General features: G+C 47.2%; 1 protein-coding gene across 1 annotated transcript in view; it reads left to right on the forward strand.

Annotated features, from left to right (window-relative positions):
* SLC25A11 (solute carrier family 25 member 11) overlaps positions 1-23987 on the forward strand; it is a 50134-nt gene that overhangs the window by 21257 nt on the left and 4890 nt on the right. Inside the window, exons 2-6 of the mRNA XM_082252800.1 lie at positions 3619-3771; positions 4579-4785; positions 11820-11910; positions 12416-12506; positions 14665-14764. Of these exons, the coding sequence (XP_082108926.1) occupies positions 3619-3771; positions 4579-4785; positions 11820-11910; positions 12416-12506; positions 14665-14764 (642 nt within the window). The remainder of the gene's footprint in view (positions 1-3618; positions 3772-4578; positions 4786-11819; positions 11911-12415; positions 12507-14664; positions 14765-23987) is intronic.

Raw genomic sequence — 23987 nt, forward strand, 5'->3', positions numbered from 1 at the left:
TTTGGCAGTAGAACAGAGAACTATTGATGATTTGTGGACCAGTTTGATGAACATTGCAGTAAAGGGCTGTTGGGTTCTAATTGGCAAATGTAGCAAAGCCTCCTAAAATTCCTCCAGGGCCAAGACTCTAACCATGCAGCCGTAAGCCGAATTTGGCCACATGTGCCGTCTCTTCACCTACAAAAGAAAGAAAAGTTTATACAAACATGAACAATGAACCCTTTTTGATGTGTTGAATGTACCATTGGATGCTTTTTGGTTCTATCTGCTCAATAGGTGCCAAAAAACCTGCTGATCCTTCCAGAATGCTTGACCTGATAGCTTCCTGTACTCGTTTTGCGTTTACGGAGGTCTAAGCTTTACAGCTTATACTGTAAAGAACCTTAGTGTATTAATATGTTTTTACTAAAAAACAATGCTGTACATACAAACTGTTAAAATTATAAGAAAACAATACAAGACTGGTGGATATACATATAAAATATGCCTACAACATGCACAAGCTATCTCCTTCCTAGCAAATAAGCATGCACAATGTATGTGAGAGGCGTACACTAAACAGTTACTTGACTTAGGTCTTTCTTTGTAATGGAGTCATCTTCTGGGATCTTTCCAGACTGCTTCTTGCTTCTCCGAAGTCCTCCAAACAACTGTTTCTTTGTCTCTGTCATAACATGGTTGTTTAAAGTGGTAGTATACTCCTCTTTTTACCTTTTACCTACAGGTAAGCCTATAATAAGGCTTACCTGTAGGTATAATAAATATCTCCTAAACCTGCAAGGTTTAGGAGATATTCTTCCTGCATGCAGCCGCTGAAACCAGCGGCGCATGCACTCTGAAGGTCCGGCGGACCTTCATAGCTCTTTACCGGAAAGTAACTCTCGCGCGCATGCCACTCACAGTGCTGGAGCCGCCGAACCAGGAAGAGACGCCGAGGGAACATGACGGCTCCCTTAGCGGTGATTGGTGACTGTGTCGGGGCTTCGTTTTAAGGTAAGTATTTCATAATTAGCTAGTATGCGGTGCATACTAGCTCATTATGCCTTTCTCCTGCAGGGTTTTTTTTTTTTTTAGGTGAGTATACAACCGCTTTAAGTTCTTTCCTTTCTCCCCACTTCCTGTATATCATTTCCTGTCCTGAGCTTCACAAACCTGCCCAACAAGTTAATTTGCTTATGAATGGGGTATGCCTAGCTTCCAAAAAAACCAAACATGTAACTAAAATCTAACAATTCATTTATATCTTAGCAATAAAAAAATCACCAAAATATCCATAGCAACACAGTGCTTTCTGCTGGACTGGTATTTGTTATTTCCAGCATTATTTCAAGCTCTTTCTCTGGACTATTGAAGGCCTCTTTCATGAGATGAGGTGGTGTTCTGTTGTCCTAAGGCCCCCTTCACACAGGCTGTCTGATCAGGTCCACCTGTCAGATTTTCAGGCAGACCTGATCAGACTCTCATGTCTCTTGTATGTCTGCTGACATCCGCCGCCGGCCAAAAACAGATGGATAGTGGTCCTATTCCCCATCCGTCGATGGGATGGAAACTGACAGGTAGTCCATTTCCATCCGATTGCCCCATAGAGGAGAGTGGGCTGTGTCTGTGTCCGCTCTGCATAGCGGACCAGACACAGACCTGTCATCTGCCTGCTCAGCGGGGATCAGCAAAAAGATCCCCTGCTGAGCAAGCAGATTCTGCTTAGCGGAGGCGTTCATGGGAAAGGGGCCTAATAATGCAGATCTAAGTTGCACTCTTTGCACCAGCCAATGTAGCAGGAGGGTGCTTGTTGTTACTGTAACAGAACGTACCATGGAAAACCAAGGTAAAAGGAGTCATTTGGGCTCTATTGAAATTCCCTGCATTTATATTTTTGGACCTTAGGGTCCTTTCCTTCAGTGTCTCCTTGATGTAGGGATCCTACAAGGCTGTAAAACATCAACATATGTGAGGTTCCACTGATATGGGAGAATTTCATTGGAGTTGGTGACTTCCTGTCTTTAACTGACACACTTCCTGTGCCAGAGTGACAACGGTGCGCTTCCATAGATACAGTGCAGCGGGTGAACGTTGTCACACTAGGACAGAAAAAGGTTAATTTACTAAAACCTGAGTGTAAAATCTGGTGCAGCTCTGCATAGAAACCAATTATCTTCTAGGTTATTTTTTTATCAAAGCTTAATTGAACAAGCTGAAGTTAGAAGCTGATTGGCTACCATGCACTTCTGCACCAGATTTTGCACTCTTTAGTTTTAGGCTCCGTTCACATGTCAGCGTATGGATCGCGGGCAGAACCGCCGCGGTTCCGCCCGCGATCCGGAGATTATTGCAAATCGCGGGACGCCTGTGCGTTGCCCGTTGATTTGCAATAGTACCCCAAACGCTGAGCGATGTTGCCGCGATTTCCGCCTGCCGAATCGCGGTAACATCGCGCAAACAAAATCGCGGGACGCAATACGCTCCAAAAAAGTACAAGAGCTTCTTTGGAGCGTATTGCGTCCTGCGATTTTGTTTGCGCGATGTTACCGCGATTCGGCAGGCGGAAATTGCTGCAACATCGCTCAGAGTTTGGGGGGCTATTGCAAATCAACGGGCAATGCACAGGCGTCCCGCGATTTGCAATAATCTCCGGATCGCGGGCGGAACCGCGGCGGTTCTGCCCGCGATCCATACGCTGACATGTGAACGGAGCCTTAGCAAATCAACTAAAAAAGTGTGCTACTGGCAGTATCACCAGGTTAAAAAAAAGGGGGAAAAACGAATGCAGCCCCCACATCTAAGGACTGATAACCTCCAATATATTACATTTTGGGTTTATTTTTATTTTTGGATGCAGTGGGGAAAGATTACAACCCTTACAACGTTAAGGAAATTCCCCTGTTGTCAACGGAACAGTTGTCCCCAATTGGAAGATTTACTCTCACCTCTTGTTCTGGTGCTGACTTTATTTTTTACTTGGCAGCCTCTATCCTTTCTCTACGCCAGGGATTCCCAAACTACGGCCCTGCAGCTGTTGCAGAACTACACATTCCATGAGGCGTTGTAAAACTCTGACATTCACAGACATGACTAGGCATGATGGGAATTGTAGTTCCTGAACAACTGCATGGCCGTAGTTTGGGAATCCCTGCTCTACGCCATCCAAATGTAGGCAACAAAGTTTCATCTGAAATTTTACAACTAGTTTTAACTCCATGAGTGAAGTTCTGTGCATTTAATGGTATACACTTAATGATTAATGGGAACCCTGCTGGTTTGCTGACCATTGCTGCTACTCCGGCTGTAGTTCAGAGAACATGGGTCATGCACCTGTTGTAGGTCACAGGATATGGATCACGCATCTTCTGTAGGACAGAGGATGTGCGTCATGAAGCCTATCTAGTGGACACTTTGCATGGTCACAGGAGAACTGTCATAAAAAAGATTGAATGCTTTAAATCTTGGGGTGTTACTGGGCCCTTACTGACTGGGTGCCAAATTGCACTTTGCAGGAAAATGTTAATTTCATTTTGACATATTCAAATTTATTTTCTTTATTCAGGAAATTAGGAAGCGTATTTTGTAACAGTTTTTCAGAAAACATTTATGCTTACATGTTGCTGTTGTCTTTCTTTTAAGGATGGGGGCCACAGTTTTCGTACAGCCACTGGATTTGGTGAAAAATCGGATGCAGTTGAGTGGAGAAGGAGCCAAAACCAAGGAATACAAAACCAGTTTCCATGCTGTTGGCAGTATCCTGAAAAATGAAGGTGTTAGAGGCATCTATACAGGGTGAGAATTGGTTATCACTGTTCTTAATGCGGCACCCTGCAGGAGGAGGACAGACTCATAGCCTCCTTCTGTCTTTATCACCCTGCAGGAGGACAGACTCACAGCCCCCTTCTGTCTGTATCACCCTGCAGGAGGAGGACAGACTCATAGCCCCCTTCTGTCTGTATCACCCTGCAGGAGGAGGACAGACTCATAGCCCCCTTCTGTCTGTATCACCCTGCAGGAGGAGGACAGACTCATAGCCCCCTTCTGTCTGTATCGCCCTGCAGGAGGAGGACAGACTCATTGCCCCCTTCTGTCTGTATCGCCCTGCAGGAGGAGGACAGACTCCTTGCCCCCTTCTGTCTGTATCGCCCTGCAGGAGGAGGACAGACTCATAGCCCCCTTCTGTCTGTGTCACCCTGCAGGAGGAGGACAGACTCATAGCCCCCTTCTGTCTGTGTCACCCTGCAGGAGGAGGACAGACTCATAGCCCCCTTCTGTCTGTATCACCCTGCAGGAGGAGGACAGACTCATAGCCCCCTTCTGTCTGTATCACCCTGCAGGAGGAGGACAGACTCATAGCTCCCTTCTGTCTGTATCACCCTGCAGGAGGAGGACAGACTCATAGCCCCCTTCTGTCTGTATCACCCTGCAGGAGGAGGACAAACTCGTAGCTCCCTTCTGTCTGTATCACCCTGCAGGAGGAGGACAGACTCATACCCCCTTCTGTCTGGATCACCCTGCAGGACGACAGACTCATAGCTTTCTTTCCATCCAGGAATCTGTACCCTCTTCTGTAATAACTGCATGTTCTGTATCTCACAGGTTATCAGCTGGTCTTCTGCGCCAGGCCACCTATACCACTACACGTCTTGGTATTTACACCATCTTGTTTGAGAAGCTGACGAAGGCTGATGGCACACCCCCTAACTTCTTAATGAAAGCTGCTATTGGGATGACGGCAGGGGCTACCGGAGCCTTTGTGGGGACACCAGCAGAAGTGGCTCTTATTAGAATGACCGCAGATGGAAGGTAAGATATAGGCAGTGCATGGTACGTTGTTAATCGCTTATGGGATGACAAAAATGTGAGGATTTTGCAGAATTCCAAATGACAAGGCACTCTAAAGTACTACACATCCCCTGTTACCTTTGGGACGGGTGTACGGAAATGGAAGCCAAAGAAATCCAGGGCAAAAGTTCACCAAACGTTCACCAGCTAATTCTATTTAAACTTTTGAATGAAGCTAAGCTTTTTTTCCTCGGCTTTATTTCTTTTCTTGTTTTTTTTTTTTTTTCTTTTTAATGTGCTCGTTGTGGGGGAAGAAGATATTTGTTTTGCCATCTCTACCAATTGTGTTGTGGACAAAGCAAGCCATTGCACACTGAAATTTGAAGCCGAAGCAATAGAAATATATTAATAATATTATAGAAGCTGCGCTACCCTCTCGTGCAGATATACATTTGTTATGAATCAATTATGTGTTCATCAAAATAAATCACATCCATATACTAATACCTACTCCAATATACTTAAATATGTACAAAGAAAGTGCTTGTGCTCAATGAATATCAGTGCAATAAACAAAGTGTAATAAGTCCATGCTTGTGCTCCAATCAAATCCTTTCCAATTCTCTTCCAATCCAAAGTGCTTATGCTGTGCTTCAAACACAAATGTGCTCCAGTGTTCACCTTAAAATCACTAATGGTGCCCCCACTTGGAATTGCACTCACCAAAAATAGTTGACCCCCTAAGGTTATGCTGAGGAAGGTCAAACAACACTTGTTCGCTCTGATCCGTTATGCACACTCCACTGGCCAAAAATACTCTGTGCCCCATAGTGTTCACCAAAGAGAAGAAACCAGATTTGATAACATAGTGCAGTATTTTTTATTTTTTTTAAAGATCTGTTTATTCATTTTATAAAACAGATTACACAACTCTAGCACAACGCAGTGTGCAATGTACAAACAAACCCACAAGCAACAACAAAAGGAAAAAAAAAAAACGTTTTACAATCATGGCAGTTCAGGAGCGAGGGGTTAGGGGACAGGCTATCCACCTATCCCATATTTTGTAAAATGTTTTATTTCTTTTCCTATTCAGTGCAGCATTTTTTATGAAAATTGCTCCAATTAATAAATACAAATATGCACTCATAAGGTATGACCCCATTTTAACTTGCATCACTTGCAGATTACCATTCATTAAAGAATTTGAAGCAAAATCAATCATAACACAATCGGAATTTATTCTCCAATGGTGGCGCAGTGGCTGATACTGTATAGAAGTTGCGTGCTACACGGCAGACGCCACACCACCTGATGACGTCCAGGAATTGACGAAACTTGTAGGGGTGTGGACGTTCGATTATGCAATTTACACCAGTTGGAACGCATGCTGGCTCCTGATCAGACCAGAGCAGCAGCACTCCTGGGAACAAGTCTTTAAAGAGGAAGTAAACCCTCCTCTGCAAGTTGTACCTATAAGTAAGCCTATGATAAGTCTTACCTATAGGTACTGTAAATATCTCCTAAACTTGTACCGTTTAGGAGATATTTACCTTATATGCAGCCAGTGACATCACTGGCGCATGCGCTCTGAAGGAACGGCCGCTGGTGCCGTTCCTTCAGAGCCCCGTGCCGTGACCGTCGGCTCCTGCGCGTGCGCGCTGGAGTGACGTCACCGCGGCTCCGGCCAATCAGATGGCCGTATGCCGCGATCGCGGAAGACGGGCGACTGAACATGTCGCCAGTCATACAGGTAAGCGGGCGGCACGGCGGGGGCTCGTTCTAAGGTAAGTATTTCATAATGGGCTAGTATGCGATGCATACTAGCTCATTATGTGTTTCTCTTTCAGGTTGAAAAAAAAAAAAATGTTTTAATGGGTTTACAACCTCTTTAAGTCGTCCAGGTTGTGGGGTGGGGGCACCATACCATTGAAGTGCATATTTGTATTAACTATTTAGAGCAATTTTAAGGGAAGGGAAAGGCTGGAGGTCAGATATGATCAATGTAGACTCGGGAGCAACAACACTTAATTGCAATTTTCCCCATCATCTTCCAGGGCTGCTTACTTATGAGTTAATTTGCTCCGCCCTGTGCAGAAAACACAAATAAGAAAGTGTTTTAAAAGGTCCCTCCCCTTTCTTGTACCTCAGTTGTGTTCGTGTATAGCCAAAACTTTTCTTTTTGGTTTTAGATAAAAAAAGAGAAGCATTACTACCACTGTTATTGCGGATTGTGTGTTGTTGGGGAGATTTCCCTTCACTTCCTGTCCTAGAGTCTCCACAGGAAGTGATAAGAAATCTCCATGTAGTGAGGAGAATTCCCCTCTAAGTTGCGGAGGCACATCGGTGTGAGCTGTCGCAGATCGGATTCTGCAGGTAGTAGTAATCTCCTAATTTGCCTGAAGGATTTTCTGACATTACTGACTATTAACTGGAGAGGAAGACAGACGAGTTAATCTTTAAAAGACATAATAACATTAGACGGTAACCTCACTACTGAATATAAGAGGGAGCCAAAACCTGCATATTACAGGGCTAAATAGTACAACTAAAGAGTTTATGCATAACTAAATGTTTAATTACTGACCGTTTACATGGCTCCAGAGAGTTCTGCTAGTCTGTTACCACTTGCCTTGCAGGAAGATTTACCCCCCCCCCCCCCCCCCATGACCAGGCCGTTTATTTCAATACGGCACTGCGTTACTTTAACTGACAATTGTGAAGTAATGCAGCGGTGTACCAAAATAAAAACGTATGTACTTTTTCCTACAAATAGAGCTTACTTTTGGTGGTATTTGATCCCCTCTGCGGTTTTCATTTTTTGCACTATAAATAAAATAAGAGCGATAATTTTTGAAAAAAAAAGCATATTTTTTACTTTCTGCTATAAAACACAGCCAATAAAAAAAAATGTAAAAAATCTAATGTTTTCATCAATTTAGGCCAATTTGTATTCTGCTACATTCTTTTTTACTAGTAATGGCGGCAATCAGCGATTTTTAGCAGGATTGCGACATTGTGGCGGACAAATCGGACATCTGACACTTTGGAAACTTTTTGAAGACTAGTGACACAAATACAGTGATCAGTGCTAAGTTAAAAAAAATGCACTGTCACTGTACTAATGACACCGGCAGGGAAAGGGTTAACAGGAGTGATCAAAGGGTTAAGTGTGTCCCTAGGGGGTGCGTACTAACTGTGGTGGTGGGGGGTTCTAACTGATTGGAGGGAGGACAGAGATCCAGGTTCCTGCTTAGCTCTCCATCTTGTTCCCTTGCAGAATGGCAATCTACCTTGTTTACATAGGAAGATCGCCATTCTGCCTCTCCCGGAGGATTAGCGCAGGTGACCGGCGGGCATCGGGTTTACCGGACCCGTTGATTGGCATCTCCACTAGCCTATCACGGCACGATCGCGCCTCCGGCAGCCCGATGGCGCCATCTAGTGGCTATTTAATGAAATGACGTACAGGTACATCGTTTTGCGTAATAGCGCCACTTTGCTGCAGTATATATGCGGTAGCCAGTCGGCAAGTGGTTAAAGTAAGGCAGTGCCATTTTGCAAAAAATGGCCTGGTCAGGAAGGGGGGTAAACCTTCCGGAGCTGAAGTGGATACGTGATATTGGTCATTCCAGCCTGAGACTTTTGAGTTTCATGCCCAGAAGCGGTTTAGCAGGGAATGCCGCGCTTGCACCGGAAGTGACGAGCGGGGCCGGTGCAGGTGCATTAACTCCTGGGAGCGATGACGTTCAGCTCCCAGGAGTCATCGCAAACCGAAAGTGACACTGCGGGCCGCGGCTGCAGAGGGAGGAAGTGGAAGGAAGGTGACTATATTTTCTTCAATATCAAGGTTAGTGACCAAAAAAAAAAAAAGTGGGAGCATCCATTTCTTTTTCAGGTGACACTTAGCAAGCGGATGGCCCAAAATTGTTTTTTTTTTATTTTGAGGCTGGAATTCCGCTTTAAGCTTATTGTGGCCTGGTGCAATGGGTTTTGTTTTAAACATTTTTCAATTTGTGTTTTTTTATTTAATTTGTACAGTTACATGAAATTAAGCATATCCTATTTATTATACAGTGCTAAATATTTTTTTATTTTATTTTGTATAGTGCAGGGATATGCAAACTGTGGTCCTCCAGCTGTTGCAAAACACCAAATCCCATCATGCCTCTGCTTCTGGGTGTCATGCTTGTGGCTGTCAGTGTCTTGCTATGCCTCATGGGAGTTGTAGTTCTGCAACAGATGAAGGGCCACAGTTTGCATATCCCTGGTATAGTGCTAGCAATCTATGCAGCACTTTACTGTACATTCACATCAGTCCCTGCCCTGAGAAGCTTACAATCTAAGGTCTCTAACTCACGTGCATACATACTAGGACCAGTTTAGACAGGAGACAATTAACCTACCAGCATGTTTTTGGAGTGAGGTAGGTGGGTTTAACCCATCCCTACTTTATACAAATAGAAAAAAAAAGAGTTTTAGCTATGTGGAAACTTTAACCACTTGCCGACCGCCGTACGACTATATACTGCGGCAGTCAGCCCCTCCTGGGCAAAGTGACGTACCAGTACGTCGCTTGCCCATGAGCCTCTAGGGGGGCGAGCGCGGGGCGCCGGAGGCGCGCTCCCGCCCCCACTCATTCCCTGACATCCCTGCGCAAGTGACCGGCGGCTCCGATGTCCACCAGCCACTCGCAATCTCCCGCTGGAGAGTGAGAAAGGCAGGTGGCTGATGTAAACAAAGCCGCCTGTCATTCTCCCCTGTGTAACAGCAGAGACTGCACGATCCTGCTATTTAGGATCATATGTCTCTGTGGTTACATCACAAGCCACTCCCCCCACAGTTAGAATCACGCCCCTAGGGACACATTTAACCCACTGATCACCAATAAAGTTAACCCCTTCCCTGCCAGTGTAATTTTTACAGTAACAGTGCATATGTATAGCACTGATTACTGTAGTAATGTCACTGGTACCCCCAAAAGTGTCAAAAATGTCAGTCAGGGGTCCGATCTGTCCGCCGCAATGTCGCAGTCCCGCAAAAAAATCGCAGATCGCCGCCATTACTAGTTAAAAAAACAAAACAATAAAAATGACAAATCTTTCCCGTAGTTATTAAACGCAGTAACTTTTGCGCAAACCAATCAAAATACGCTTATTGTGATTTTTTTTTTTTTTTTACCAAAAATATGTAGCAGAAAACAAATTGGCCTAAAATGTTAAAAAAATTTGATTTTTAAATTTTTTTGGGGGGGAATTTCATATAAAAAAATTTTGAAAAATATTTATTTTTTCAAAATTGTCACTTTTTTTGTTTATAGCACAAAAAGTAAAAATCGCACAGGTGATCAAATACCACCAAAAGAAAGCTCTGTTTGTGGGAAAAAAAGGATGTCAATTTCATTTGGGTACAGCGTCGCATGACCGCGCAATTGTCCGTTAAAGTCACGGAGTGCCGAATCGCAAAATAGGCCCTGGTTTTTGAGCAGCCAAATCCTCCGGGGCTTAAGTGGTTAAAATGTATCTAAAGCTAAAACTATAGTGAGGATGTGTTACACCCCCCCTGTCAGGTCTGTGTCCCTGCTGTGAAATGAACCCTCACTATTTATCCTGGTGACCCTTGTAATCTAGACAGAAAGTGATGGGAAATCCAAAACTTAGTGTTTTTCCTTTTACAGAAAAAATGAAAAGTTGAACTAATGTTGGCCATTTTTGGATTGACATTTTGCCGGTTCAGGAGAGACCGGACGAATTTCAATCCATGTACGGACAGGGTGTTTGTACAGAATTGGATCTACTAATTGACTTCTGTACAACCGCCCTGTTGTATTTTTTCCCTCCTTGATCAACACCACCGGCTATAGCTTGCAATGCTGATTAGTGTATTCTGATGGTGGGGGAAGTCTCCCCCCCCTGTCAGAACACAATAGCTTAGCAGGGAGGATTCCCCCCATCCACCTTGGGTGTGTAATGAGTAATTTTTTTTTTTTTTCACCCCATTGCTTTTTGTTCAACCCGTTCATTTATGATTTGCCTTAAAGTGTTTGTAAACCCACTTTAAAGACTTTTACCTATAGGTAAGCCTATACTAAGGCTTACCTATAGGTGCTATAAATATCTCCTAAACTTGCACCATTTAGGAGATATTTACAGTGCATGCAGCCAATGACGTCATCGGCGCATGCGCTCTCAAGAAATGGCCGCCCGTGCCGTCACTGGTTGCTCCCGCGCGCATATGCGGGAGTGACCTCACGCGGCTCCGGCCAGTACTACTGCCGGAGTCCGCAGACCCAGAAGACGGGTGAACATGGATGCGGCCAACGCGGGCTTCATTGGAGGTAAGTGTCACATAATGTGCTAGTATGCGATGCATACTAGCACATTATGCATTTACTTTGCAGGGAAGAAAAAAAGAAAATTTTGTTTGAGGAGTTTACTTCCTCTTTACGCCTGGTACACACTATGAGGTTTTTTTTTTTTTTATTGAACTGGCCGATGTGGCCTGACATTCCGCCTGTGTGTACTAGGCTTAACTCTCTACAACACTCTTCCCTGGTTCCCGCTGTGAGTTATACAGTCTTACCATCCGCGCAGTCTGGGGCAGCACTCCTGGGGTTTTTTCCCTATGGATGCCGGGAAGGATCAGAGCATTTCTGACTGGTCAGCCCCAGCATGTTGCCGCGCCAACAAATCAAGAACCGCTCCAATCCATCCCTGTTGTGTCTTTGAGACAGAATGCCAGGGGAAGTGTTCCAAGCAGAAGAACACAACAGAGAAAAATAAAATTGGGCCAATTTGATTAAATACCACCAAAAAGAAAGCTCTATTTGTGGGGACAAAAAGGACATCAATTGTATTTGGGTACAGCGTCACACGACCGCGCAATTGTTAAAGTAACGCAGTGCCGAATCGCAAAAAATGGCCTGTTCATTAAGGGGGTAAAACCTTCCGGAGCTGAAGTGGTTAATGAATAAAATCTTCCCGTTTTCGTTACATAGATGTCCTCTTTCCTTTTTTTTTTTTCCCTAACAAATGTCTATTTGAACCTTGTTGCAGGTTACCTCCTGACCAGAGGAGAGGATACTCCAATGTGTTTAATGCTCTAGTAAGGATGAGTAGAGAAGAGGGGGTCACCACATTGTGGAGGGTGAGTGCTGGATGACATGTCCACCTTTTATTTGTCAAATGCTGGTGAATCTGAATACCCCTGAAATTATTGTATAGATTTGCATAACGATTAAGGATGAGTTTAGCAGTGTCTATGGTGTGTGTGTTTACAGGCCACAGTGTATCAGTACTGTGTGTGTGTGTATGCAGGTTATGGTGTATCAGTGTCGGTACGGTGTAACAGTGTGTGCGTGATATATACTGTGTGTGTGTGTGTGTGTGTGTATATGTATGTGTGTGTATATATATATATATATATATATATATATATACTGTAATGTGTGTGTGTGTGTATGTATATATATATATATATATATATATATATATATATATATATATATATATATATATATATATATATATATATATATATATATATATATATATATATATATACTGTATGTGTGTGTATATATAATATAGATATCACATTAAGGGGTTATCCAGATATTCTATTGACTCATTGACTCTATTCTGTCTTCCAGGGCTGTGTACCCACCATGGCTCGGGCTGTTGTTGTAAATGCTGCACAGTTGGCATCCTACTCCCAATCCAAGCAGTTCCTTCTTGATTCTGGTAAGACTTACTGAGGAACTCCACCATAAATATTTTTACATTTAAACCATCTATATTGCACTCATGGGACACTATACCTCCCCACTGACACCAGTGATGGGACACTATACCTCCCCACTGACACCAGTGATGGGACACTATTCCTCCCCACTGACACCAATGATGGGACACTGTTCCTCCCCACTGACCCCAGCGATGGGACACTGTTCCTCCCCACTGACACCAGCGATGGGGCACTATTCCTCCCCACTGAGACCAGCGATGGGGCACTATTCCTCCCCACTGAGACCAGCGATGGGGCACTATTCCTCCCCACTGAGACCAGCGATGGGGCACTATTCCTCCCCACTGAGACCAGCGATGGGGCACTATTCCTCCCCACTGAGACCAGCGATGGGGCACGATTCCTCCCCACTGAGACCAGCGATGGGGCACGATTCCTCCCCACTGAGACCAGCGATGGGGCACGATTCCTCCCCACTGACACCAGCGATGGGGCACGATTCCTCCCCACTGACACCAGCGATGGGACACTATACCTCCCCACTGAGACCAGCGATGAGACACTATTCCTCCCCACTGAGACCAGCGATGAGACACTATTCCTCCCCACTGACACCAGCGATGGGACACTATTCCTCCCCACTGAGACCAGCGATGGGGCACGATTCCTCCCCACTGAGACCAGCGATGGGGCACGATTCCTCCCCACTGAGACCAGCGATGGGGCACGATTCCTCCCCACTGACACCAGCGATGGGGCACGATTCCTCCCCACTGACACCAGCGATGGGACACTATACCTCCCCACTGACACCAGCGATGAGACACTATTCCTCCCCACTGACACCAGCGATGGGACACTATTCCTCCCCACTGACACCAGCGATGGGACACTATTCCTCCCCACTGACACCAGCGATGGGACACTATTCCTCCCCACTGACACCAGCGATGGGACACTATTCCTCCCCACTGACACCAGCGATGGGACACTATTCCTCCCCACTGACACCAGTGATGGGACACTATTCCTCCCCACTGACACCAGTGATGGGACACTATTCCTCCCCACTGACACCAGTGATGGGACACTATTCCTCCCCACTGACACCAGTGATGGGACACTATTCCTCCCCACTGACACCAACGATGGGGCACTATTCTTCCTACTGACACCAGTGATGGGACACTATTCCTCCCCACTGACACCAGTGATGGGACACTATTCCTCCCCACTGACATCAGTGATGGGACATTATTCCTCCCCACTGGCGCCAGTGATGGGACATTATTCCTCCCCACTGGCGCCAGTGATGGGACACTATTCCTCCCCACTGGCACCAGTGATGGGACACTATTCCTCCCCACGGGCACCAGTGATGGGACACTATTCCTCCCCACGGGCACCAAAGAAGTATTGTTTACTCCCACGGATGCCAGGACAATTTCTACTCCCAATGGCCACACTCCCCTAAAGTATGAAGGACAGTAAACTGGCCCTTTGTTTAGAAAGTTTGGAGACCCCTGGTCTAGCCCATTGTGGGGGGAACAAAGACCCCTTAGGGTTGTCATACACCTGCTGCCACAGTCTCCATGATATAAAGTTTATAGACATGGGCCCACTCATAATGACCATGGCTGGTGTACAGGCCCAGGTGCTCAAGCGCCGAAATGTCACTAATAGAATGCCCGAAAGATCTAAGAAAGCGTAGGCAGTACTTCCAGGCACTGAAATATAATTTTATAATTTTTGGTTGAACTAATTATGTAAAAAAAAAAAAAAAACTTCAATTCCTTCATATATCATTGCTTCCACCACAAATCCAAAAAAAGGGGAGCATATTCCTCACTTATAGATAATAGGTAGGGGCATGCAAATCATTCCTTTAAGGCCTGTATGTCTATCTGTGCATCAAAGTCTACTGCCTGAAAGGGCAGATACAGCCGTACATTGTTACCACTTATTAATGCAAAATATGGAAACCATGGCTTAATTGTAAGGGGTGTTGGGACAGTGGCATTTAAAGAAACCCCAATCAGGAGCCATTGAGCTCTGTGAAATAAATGTGTAGTAAGGATTGGGTGCACCCAGTACATTTCATGATAATGATAATCTCACAGCTCAGCAAGAGTAATCTGTGTTTATTTCTTGCAGGATATTTCGGGGATGATATCCTCTGTCACTTCTGTGCCAGCATGATTAGTGGGTTGGTCACCACGGCGGCCTCTATGCCAGTTGACATCGCAAAAACCAGGTAGAAGTCCAAGCTGCGTTCTGTTACGTCCTTTATTTCAGTACATAATGATTTTTTTAAAAACTGTTTCTGTAAAGATATAGTATGTAATTCCAGTCAGCCATGATTTCACATTACATACACCAACTCTGCTTCCTACTCAGTGCTGTGTTATGACTGGTACTCTTTACTCTCACCACAAGTCTCCTAGACTGAAAACAATATAGTTTTATACTAATGACTAATAACTACTTGCATAGAGAAAGGGTAGCAGTTTGTAGTGCTTGACAGATGGGAGAGAATCCTTAACCACTTCCCCCGGATAGACATCATATGACATAATTTATTTTGAGTGGAGATATCTGGATGATCCCTGCAGCTACAGGCGTCATCCAGATATCTTTTTTTTTTTTTAGCCGGCGATTCCCTGCACCATTAAAGCCATCATAGTGGCTGTTTAGCCGCTTGATTGCTTTTTCAGGCTGCGTGAGGGAGAACAACCCCCTGCCACCCTTCAGTGCTTCTCCTGTCTCTCCTGTGCAATCGGGGAGCCAGAGAATAAATCCAGCGGCGGTTTACCATAGAGCTGGCCAGGGACCATCTGGATCTGGACCACCAGCTCTATGGCCGTCGGAGGCTGAAAGCGACGTCATGACATCACTTTAAACTCTGGCATATGTAAACACTGCTTTTCTTTTTTTTTTTTTCTGGGAAGCCTGAGATCGATTTTTTTTTTCTTTCTCAGGCTTGTCAGCATAGAGGAGAAATGCGGGGACTTATAGAGCTCAGATCTCTCCGTAAGTGCCGGTTCACTCTGATGCGGCTGCGCCGATCGCATGTAATGTCGGAGCGCACTGCTCCTTCATTACATGCGATCGGCTGTGCGGTGCGAGTTTAGCCATACACTTTGTATGGCTAAATTCGCACCGCACCCGCAGCAAAGACGCACAGGACCCTTTTTTGCAGCCGCATCAGGATCGGATCGCACAGCGGTTCACACTTGTGCGATCCAATCCTGTGCGAACTGCAAGATCGCACTGCGATATGCGATCAAACTGGGGGTGTCGTTAAGATTACATTGACACCCCCAGCTTATCGCATATGGCAGTGTGAACTGCCGGGGGTGCGTTTGCGATGCGGGAACAGACTGCGAATTCGCAGCCTTCCCGCATCGCATAAGTGTGAACCGAGCCTAAAGAGGACCTGTCATGCCTTATTCTGTTTACAATGGTTGTTTACAAATAATGTGTACATCCCTTGTAATAGGGGAAAAAAGTGTTTAAGGGCTCTTTCACACAGTCCGCCTCCGTAGGCGGATCCGTGCTGCTCAGCGGGGATTGATCCGCCGATCCTCGCCGAGCCGGCGGATGACAGCTCAGTCTCTGCCTGCAGTGGGAGGTGTCACAGCTCCCGCTGCTCTCTATGGGGGATCGGATGAGAGCGGACCGTCTGTCCGCTCTCATCCGATCCCTTAACGGATGGAAAAATAGGGTTTCCATCCGTCCAGATTTCACGGACAGGATCGGATACGGATGGCAGCGGGTGTCAGCGGAGGTGTCTCCGCTGACATCCGCTGCTCCATAAAGCTGCATGGAGGATCCGATCAGATCCGCCTAAAAAACTGACAGGCAGATCTGATCGGATCGAGAAGAGTGAATAGTGCGCTAACCTCGTATATGAATGAAAATCAATAAACATAACATTTAGCGATTAACACATATCAAAATAAGTGCAAAACATATAAATTCTTGTGAATAAATCCGTTTTGCTCAATTAAACAATAATGAAAAAAACACAAATCTCTCAAAAATTGTGAAGTAAAAAAAACGGAACGGTGTTCTGTGCCAACTGAACGTGCCACTCTGTAAAGGTGAACGTGTTCCTATATGAGATCCTTAATTTTTGTCAAGGTGGCCCCTTACCGCAGAAAACCTTTAAGGAAAGCTTCCAAGTAATGGAGTTTCTATGACGTTGATGAAATGACACTTTATGGTAAAGATGGGTGCTTATCAGAAATCAGGTAGACGTAAGCATGGACAGGGAATTCCGAGAGGAAGCCTGGAAGCTGGTCCGCTTTGCAGTAGTGAGATTCCAGCAATGTAAAGAGCAGGTTCCACAGAGCAGGTCCCCAATGTAAAGAAAAGGGACTGATCGTGTATTACCTTCAATACTTTTATTCAGGAAAAAAGACAGCTACTTACATCAATCGGGACAAACAAATGTAAAACAAGCTCAAGAGCATGCACGGCTGCCTGCAGAAGGTCCGTGGCGTGGGATGTCGCAGCTAGCTCCCTCCTATGGATATGGATGGCAGCGGGTGTCAGCGGACATGTCTGCATGGAGGATCCGATCAGATCCGCCTAAAAAACTGACTGACGGATCTGATCGCATTGCCCGTGTGAAAGAGCCCTAAAAGATAAAAAATTAAAGGGTTAGTGTAAAAATAAAATAAACAATAAAACATTTTTTTCTCTTACGTCCTCCGACAGTCGCCGCCTCTTCATATTCGTCACAGATGGGGTATTAGACTTTGCTCCGAAGGAGTAGCTAGGCAACAGAATATGTTAACAATAAAGCTTTTAACATATCCCACCCTCAAGGGGTGGTCCCCTCAGTCAATACCCTCCTACTTCCTGCAACCATATCTCAGTTTTAATGTCTAGCTTGTCAGGAGTGGCTGGCTTTTTCTGTGCTGGGGCTTTCTGCCCCAGACTCTTTCTTCTTTTTAAAATTTTGTTTGAGTTTTCTCTCTACCTTTACTTAGCTGTTATTTTTGTCAGCATTAGTTAGTTCTTCGGACGAAGAGGATCATGCAGACTGGGTCTCGGGCTGATCCCCCTGATCGCAGGTCGTGGGTCAGTGGCTTCCCAGTCTGCCTTCGAGCGTTCAGCCAGGTAACGCTCCTGGCACGGTGAACGACCCATCCCTGTTCGGTGCAGGGATGATTGGTGAGGTGGCTACCTCACTGGACGCTGTGCGGTTTCTTAACCCCCATTTTGTGCGTCTTGAATGCGACTCTCCCTGCCTCATGTGCAGCGGCTTGTTCGCCTGTGCGGGTTCCCCACGCCATGTGAGGTAAGTGTATTTATGTGGGGACCTGTCTGTCTGGGGGGGTGTCAGTCTGGGACTGTGTAACCTGCCTTTAATCACACTGCTTGTCTCCCTATCTCTCGGCTGCATGCTGTGGGCTGCAAGGGGGGGGGGGGGGAGATGTGTGACACTGTCTGTGTCAGGCTGATCAGTGTGTGAAGCTGTGTGCTGTGGGGCATGTTTTTTGGCATGTTTGGGCACTGTACAGCGATCGCTGCGGCGATCTGACATGTATTCTGATACTGGAATGTAATGTGTGTTTTTTACTGCACTGTGGAGCGGCGGTTTCGGGGCGCCAAACGGCGCCATTTTGCCTACTCCCGCTCCGGCCACATGTTTTACATGCATGGCGGCCATTTTCTTGTAGCCTCCATAGGCTTACATAGAGCGCCCTGGCAGCATCACTTCCTCTTTCCTGGAACACCGATCGAGGCAGCAGCAGCGGCGAGGGTCTCCTCAGGTTTTACCCTTCTGGATGCTTAGGCGCGTCCTAGTGGCCGATTCGGCCTCACCGGCGACCCTGGATATGGTGGATCAAATCCACCAGGGTGTCATGTATCTGTGTGATGCGGACCTGGACCTGGTTCCGTTGGCTGCACGTGTGCACAGTGTGGCGGTGTTGTCTCGCCGCCTGATTTGGTTAAAATGTTGGTCGGTGGACCAGTCTTCACGTAAGACCTTAGCCAATCTGCCTTATGATGGGTCTCGCCTTTTTGGGGAGTCCCTGGATGTGTTGATTAAGGGGATCACCGGGGGTAAGAGCACTCTCTTGCCCCATTTCCCCAAAGCTAAGGGGGCTTCTGGGAAGAAGCATGCTAATTTTCGGCCCCCTCAGGGGTCCTTTCGTGCCTTTCGGCCGCACTACAAGGGCAAGCCGTTCAAAGGTCAAGGCTCTCAGAAGAAGCCCTGGTCTGGTAAACAGAAGTCCGGCCAATCCGGATCTGCAGCCCATAACAGTGCGGCCTGAAGGGGCGCCCTCACCCAGTTTTGGGGTGGGGGGACGCTTGCTCGGTTTTCTTCAGCCCTGGTTGGCCCGTGTGCGGGACAGATGGGTTCAGGAAATCGTTCGATCTGGTTACAAGATCGAGTTTCTCTCTCGGCCGGAGAGCAGATTTTTTCCCTCAAATCTTCAACTGTCTCCAGAGCGTTTGCGGGACCTGCACCTGGCGGTGCGGGACCTGAGGGCTCAGGGAGTGGTGGTTCCGGTGCCTCATCGGGACAGATTTCGGGGGTTTTATTCCAATCGGTTCACCGTGCCCAGGAAGGAGGGCAAGGTTCGTCCAATTCTGGACTTGAAGGCTCTGAACCGCTCTGTGCGGGTTCGCAAGTTCCGCATGGAATCCCTGCGGTCGGTGGTGGCTGCCCTGGTTCCGGGGGAATTCATGGCCTCCATCGATTTGAAGGATGCGTACCTTCACATCCCCATTTTCGAAGGTCACCAGAGGTACCTTCGATTCGCCATTGCGGAGGATCACTACCAGTTTGTGGCGTTGCCTTTTGGTCTCGCCTCGGCTCCGCGGGTCTTCACCAAGGTGCTTGCACCGGTTCTGGCATTGTTGAGGGCCCAGGGCATTTCTGTCCTGGGGTATCTAGACGACATCCTGGTTCGGTCTGCGACCAGCCAGGGTCTGGAGGAGGACCTGTCTGTCACGTTGCGAAATCTACAGGAGTTTGGTTGGACGATAAATTTTCCAAAGTCGACGCTGAGTCCGTCGGTTCGTCTTCCCTACCTGGGAATGATTCTGGACTCGGTACAAGCGAAGGTCTTCCTGCCGGAAGACAAACTCAGAACTCTTCAGGAGGAAGTCAGGTCCCTCAGGGACGTTCCGCACTCGTCTTTAAGGACGTGCATGAGATGTCTGGGATTGATGGTCTCGGCCTTCGAGGCGATTCCCTTCGCCCAGTTTCACACGCGGGGTCTCCAAGCGGAGATCCTGTCCAAGTGGGACGGGCGACCTCAATCTCTGGATCTTCAGATCTCGTTGAGTCATCGCACCAGAAGAGACCTTCTGTGGTGGCTCCAGTCCCCGATGGTGTCCGGGGGCAAGTCGTTTCGTCCTATCTCGTGGACGGTGATCACCACGGATGCCAGCCTGTCGGGCTGGGGTGGTGTTCTGGGCGTTCTGTCTGCCCAGGGGACTTGGTCGGAGGGAGAGTCTTCCCTTCCGATCAACATTCTGGAATTGCGTGCGATAAATCTCTGTCTTCATCGCTGGACGGACCGGCTGCAGGGCTGCCCGGTTCGGGTGCAGACGGACAATGCCACGGCGGTGGCCTACATCAACCACCAAGGGGGCACCAGGAGTGCCCGGGCGGCTCGAGAAGTGGCCGACATTCTGTCTTGGGCCGAGACTCATGTCCCGGCGATAACGGCAGTTCACATTCCGGGGGTGGAGAACTGGCAGGCGGACTATCTGAGTCGCCAGACCCTGGATCAGGGGGAATGGTCTCTTCACCCGGCTGTCTTCCAGATGTTGTGCGCGAAGTGGGGTCTTCCAGATGTGGACCTGTTCGCGTCTCGTCTCAACAACAAGGTGAGAAGATTCGTGGCAAGGACGCGCGACCCTCGGGCAGACGCGTCGGACGCGTTAGTGGCCCCGTGGCATCAGTACAGGCTGATGTACGCGTTCCCACCGATTCAGTTGCTGTCCAGGTTCCTTCGCAGGTTACACTCGGAACGCAGCACGGTGATTCTTGTGGCACCGGACTGGCCTCGCCGGTCCTGGTACGCAGACCTCGTGAATCTGGCGGTCGACGCCCCTTGGCGTCTACCTCTTCGAGACGATCTACTGTCTCAGGGACCGATTTACCATCCTGCTTTACAGTCGCTGGCTTTGACGGCCTGGCTGTTGAGACAGAGGTCCTGAAGGAGAAGGGTCTCTCTCCAGAGGTCGTTCATACTTTGATCAACGCGAGGAAGTCTTCCTCGGGGAAGGTTTATTACCGTACTTGGAAGGCCTATTTTGCCTGGTGTGAGTCCAGGGGGTTTTCACCCCGCACGTACTCGGTTTCCCATGTGCTGTCTTTTCTTCAGACGGGTGTTGATCAGCGTTTGGCGCTGGCTACGATAAAGGGTCGGGTGTCTGCGCTGGCCGTTCTGTTTCAACGTCCCGTGGCTTCCAACTCCTTGGTTGGCACTTTTATTCAGGGTGTGCGGCATCTGGTTCCTCCTAGGAGGGATCCTTTGCCCCCTTGGGACTTGAATCTCGTTCTATCTGTGTTACAACGTGCTCCTTTTGAACAGATCAGGGAGATCTCGTTGTCTATGTTGTCCAAAAAGGTCGCCTTTTTGGTGGCGATCACTTCGGCTCGCAGAGTGTCGGAGCTGGCGGCTTTGTCCTGCAAGTCTCCGTACCTGGTTATTCATTTGGATAAGGTGGTCTTGCGACCTAATCCTTCTTTTCTTCCGAAACGAGTTTCGGAATTCCATCTTAATGAGGATATTGTCTTGCCTTCGCTGTGCGCGAAGCCTAAACATCCAAAGGAGGTGAGATTGCATTCTCTGGATGTTGTTCGGGCGATAAGGGTTTACCTTAAATCGACTGAGTCTTTTCGTAAGACTGACTCCTTGTTTGTTCTTCCAGAGGGTCCTCGGAAGGGCATGGCGGCTTCGGCCTCTACCATCGCCAAATGGATCAGGCAGACCATTGAACAGGCCTATGCTTTGCAGGGTAAGGCTCCTCCTGTCCCTGTGAAGGCGCACTCTACTAGATCTTTGAGTACGTCTTGGGCCTGTCGTCATGGGGCTTCTGTAGCCCAGGTGTGTAAGGCGGCGACCTGGTCGACCGTGCACACTTTCACAAAATTCTACAAAGTAGATGTTCAGGCATCGGTGGATGCTTCCTTTGGCCGCAAGGTTCTTAGTGCGGCTGTTCCATAGGGTCCCTTGTTGGGGACTCCTGGCTGTTGGGATAGTTTTTTTGTATCCCCTGGTTTTTTGTCTTCTCCTGGGTTGTTGCTCCTGTTGAGCACTTGTTTTTTTGCTGTTGCCCAGCTGGTTTCCTTCCTTTGGTAAGGTTCCTTTCTTTGATGCGGAGACTGCGTTGCCTTTTCGGCGCGGATGCGTTTCCCACCCCTCATGTTTGCACTGCTCTGGGACGTCCCCATCTGTGACGAATATGAAGAGGCGGCGACTGTCGGAGGACGTAAGAGAAAACTGAATTTTTGTAAAATCTTACCTGTAAAATTCCTTTCTCTGAGTCCTCCGACAGTCGCCGCCCCCGCCCCTCTTTTGGGGTTTGGTTGTATACTCTACTGCTATTCCACTAAAACTGAGATATGGTTGCAGGAAGTAGGAGGGTATTGACTGAGGGGACCACCCCTTGAGGGTGGGATATGTTAAAAGCTTTATTGTTAACATATTCTGTTGCCTAGCTACTCCTTCGGAGCAAAGTCTAATACCCCATCTGTGACGAATATGAAGAGGCGGCGACTGTCGGAGGACTCAGAGAAAGGAATTTTACAGGTAAGATTTTACAAAAATTCCGTTTTTTTTTTTTTAAAGTGCCCTCATTCCCTCGTGCTTGCACGCAGAAGCAAACGCATATGTAGGTCAGGCCCGCATATGGAAAACGCGTTCAAACCACTCGTGTAGTATTGCTGTGATCGTTTGAGCGAGAGCAATATTTCTAGCACTAGACGTCCTCTGTAACTTGAAACTTGTAACCTGTAAACATTTTTAAAACATTGCTTATGGCAATTTTTAAGAACTGTAGTTTGGTGGCATTCCATGAGCGTGCACAATTTTAAAGCATGACATGTTGGGTATCTTAGTTTGAACAATTTTTGCACAAATATCGTGTGGAAAAAAATTATATAAATTTAATTTGGGTACAGGGTTGCATGACCGCGCAGTTATCGGTTAAAGTAACGCAGTGCCAAAAAGCAAAACGTGGCCTGATCATGAAGATGGGATAAATCTCCCGGAGGTCAAGTGGTTTAACCTTCCTGTGTCACTGCACAGATTAGCGTATTTCTCTCTAGCCATCTTGGGCCTTCTGAATCGAGGTGCTATTGCCTCAGTTCCTGTGGTAAAGTGGTTTCAGGAGTTTTATTCCAACCTGTTCCCAATTCCGGAAACCCACAGGGGCCATCCACCCCATCTTGGATCTCAAAACATTTAGTGTCTTTTATTAGAGCTTAGAAAATGAATGTGGAATCAACCAGGTCTATTATCTCCTCTCTTTAAAGAGGTTGTAAACTCACCTTAAAGTCTTTAACCTATAGGTAAGCCTATATTAAGGCTTACCTATAGGTGCTATAAATATCTCCTAAACTTGCACCGTTTAGGAGATATTTACATTGCATGCAGCCGATGACGTCATCAGGGCATGCGCTCTGAAGGAACGGCCACCCGTGCCGTTCCTTCAGAGCCCTATGCCGTTCACGGTGGCTCACGCACCAATGTAATCGCGCCTCCGGCCAATCAGATGGCCAGAGGACACGAACGAGGAAGCAGGACGGCCGGACATGTCGGCCGCCCTGTCGCTGAGCGGGTGGCACTGCGGGGGCTTCGTTTTAAGGTAAGTATTTCATAATGAGCTAGTATGCAATGTATACTAGCTCATTATGCCTTTGACGTTACAGGTTTTTTTGTCTAATTTTTTTTATGAGGGTTTACTTCCTCTTTAAAGCGGTTGTATCCTCGGAAAAAAAACCCGCAGGAGAAAGGCATAATGAGCTTGTATGCATCGCATACTAGCTCATTATGAAATACTTACCTTAGAACGAAGCCCGGACACCGCTGAGGGAGCGGTCATGTTCCCTCGGCGTCTCTTCCGGGTTCGGCAGGTCCGGCGCTGTGAATGGCCGGAGCCGCCATGACGTCACTCCCGCGCATGCGCAGGAGTTCACTTGCCGGCAAGGAGTGTCAGCGGCTGCATGTTATTATAGGCTTAACTGTAGGTAACAGTTAAGTATACTCCGATACTACCGCTTTAAATACAATACTTTCTGGGTTTTGTGGACATTACAGTCACACTCCAGAATAAATATTGAACGCAGTATGGTTTTACGGTCCCTGGCATTATTGGCATGGCTGTTGATGCCCAGATCCTGAGAGACAGGGGCATCTGTAAATCTGTGATGCCTACGGTGCTTTCTCTGTGCTTACCCAAAAAGTGGTATTTCTCGCAGCCGTTACCTCTGGGAGGAC

The sequence above is a fragment of the Pelophylax lessonae genome, assembly GCF_965119305.1.
Source record: "Pelophylax lessonae genome assembly, chromosome: 4".
Lineage (NCBI taxonomy): Eukaryota > Metazoa > Chordata > Amphibia > Anura > Ranidae > Pelophylax > Pelophylax lessonae.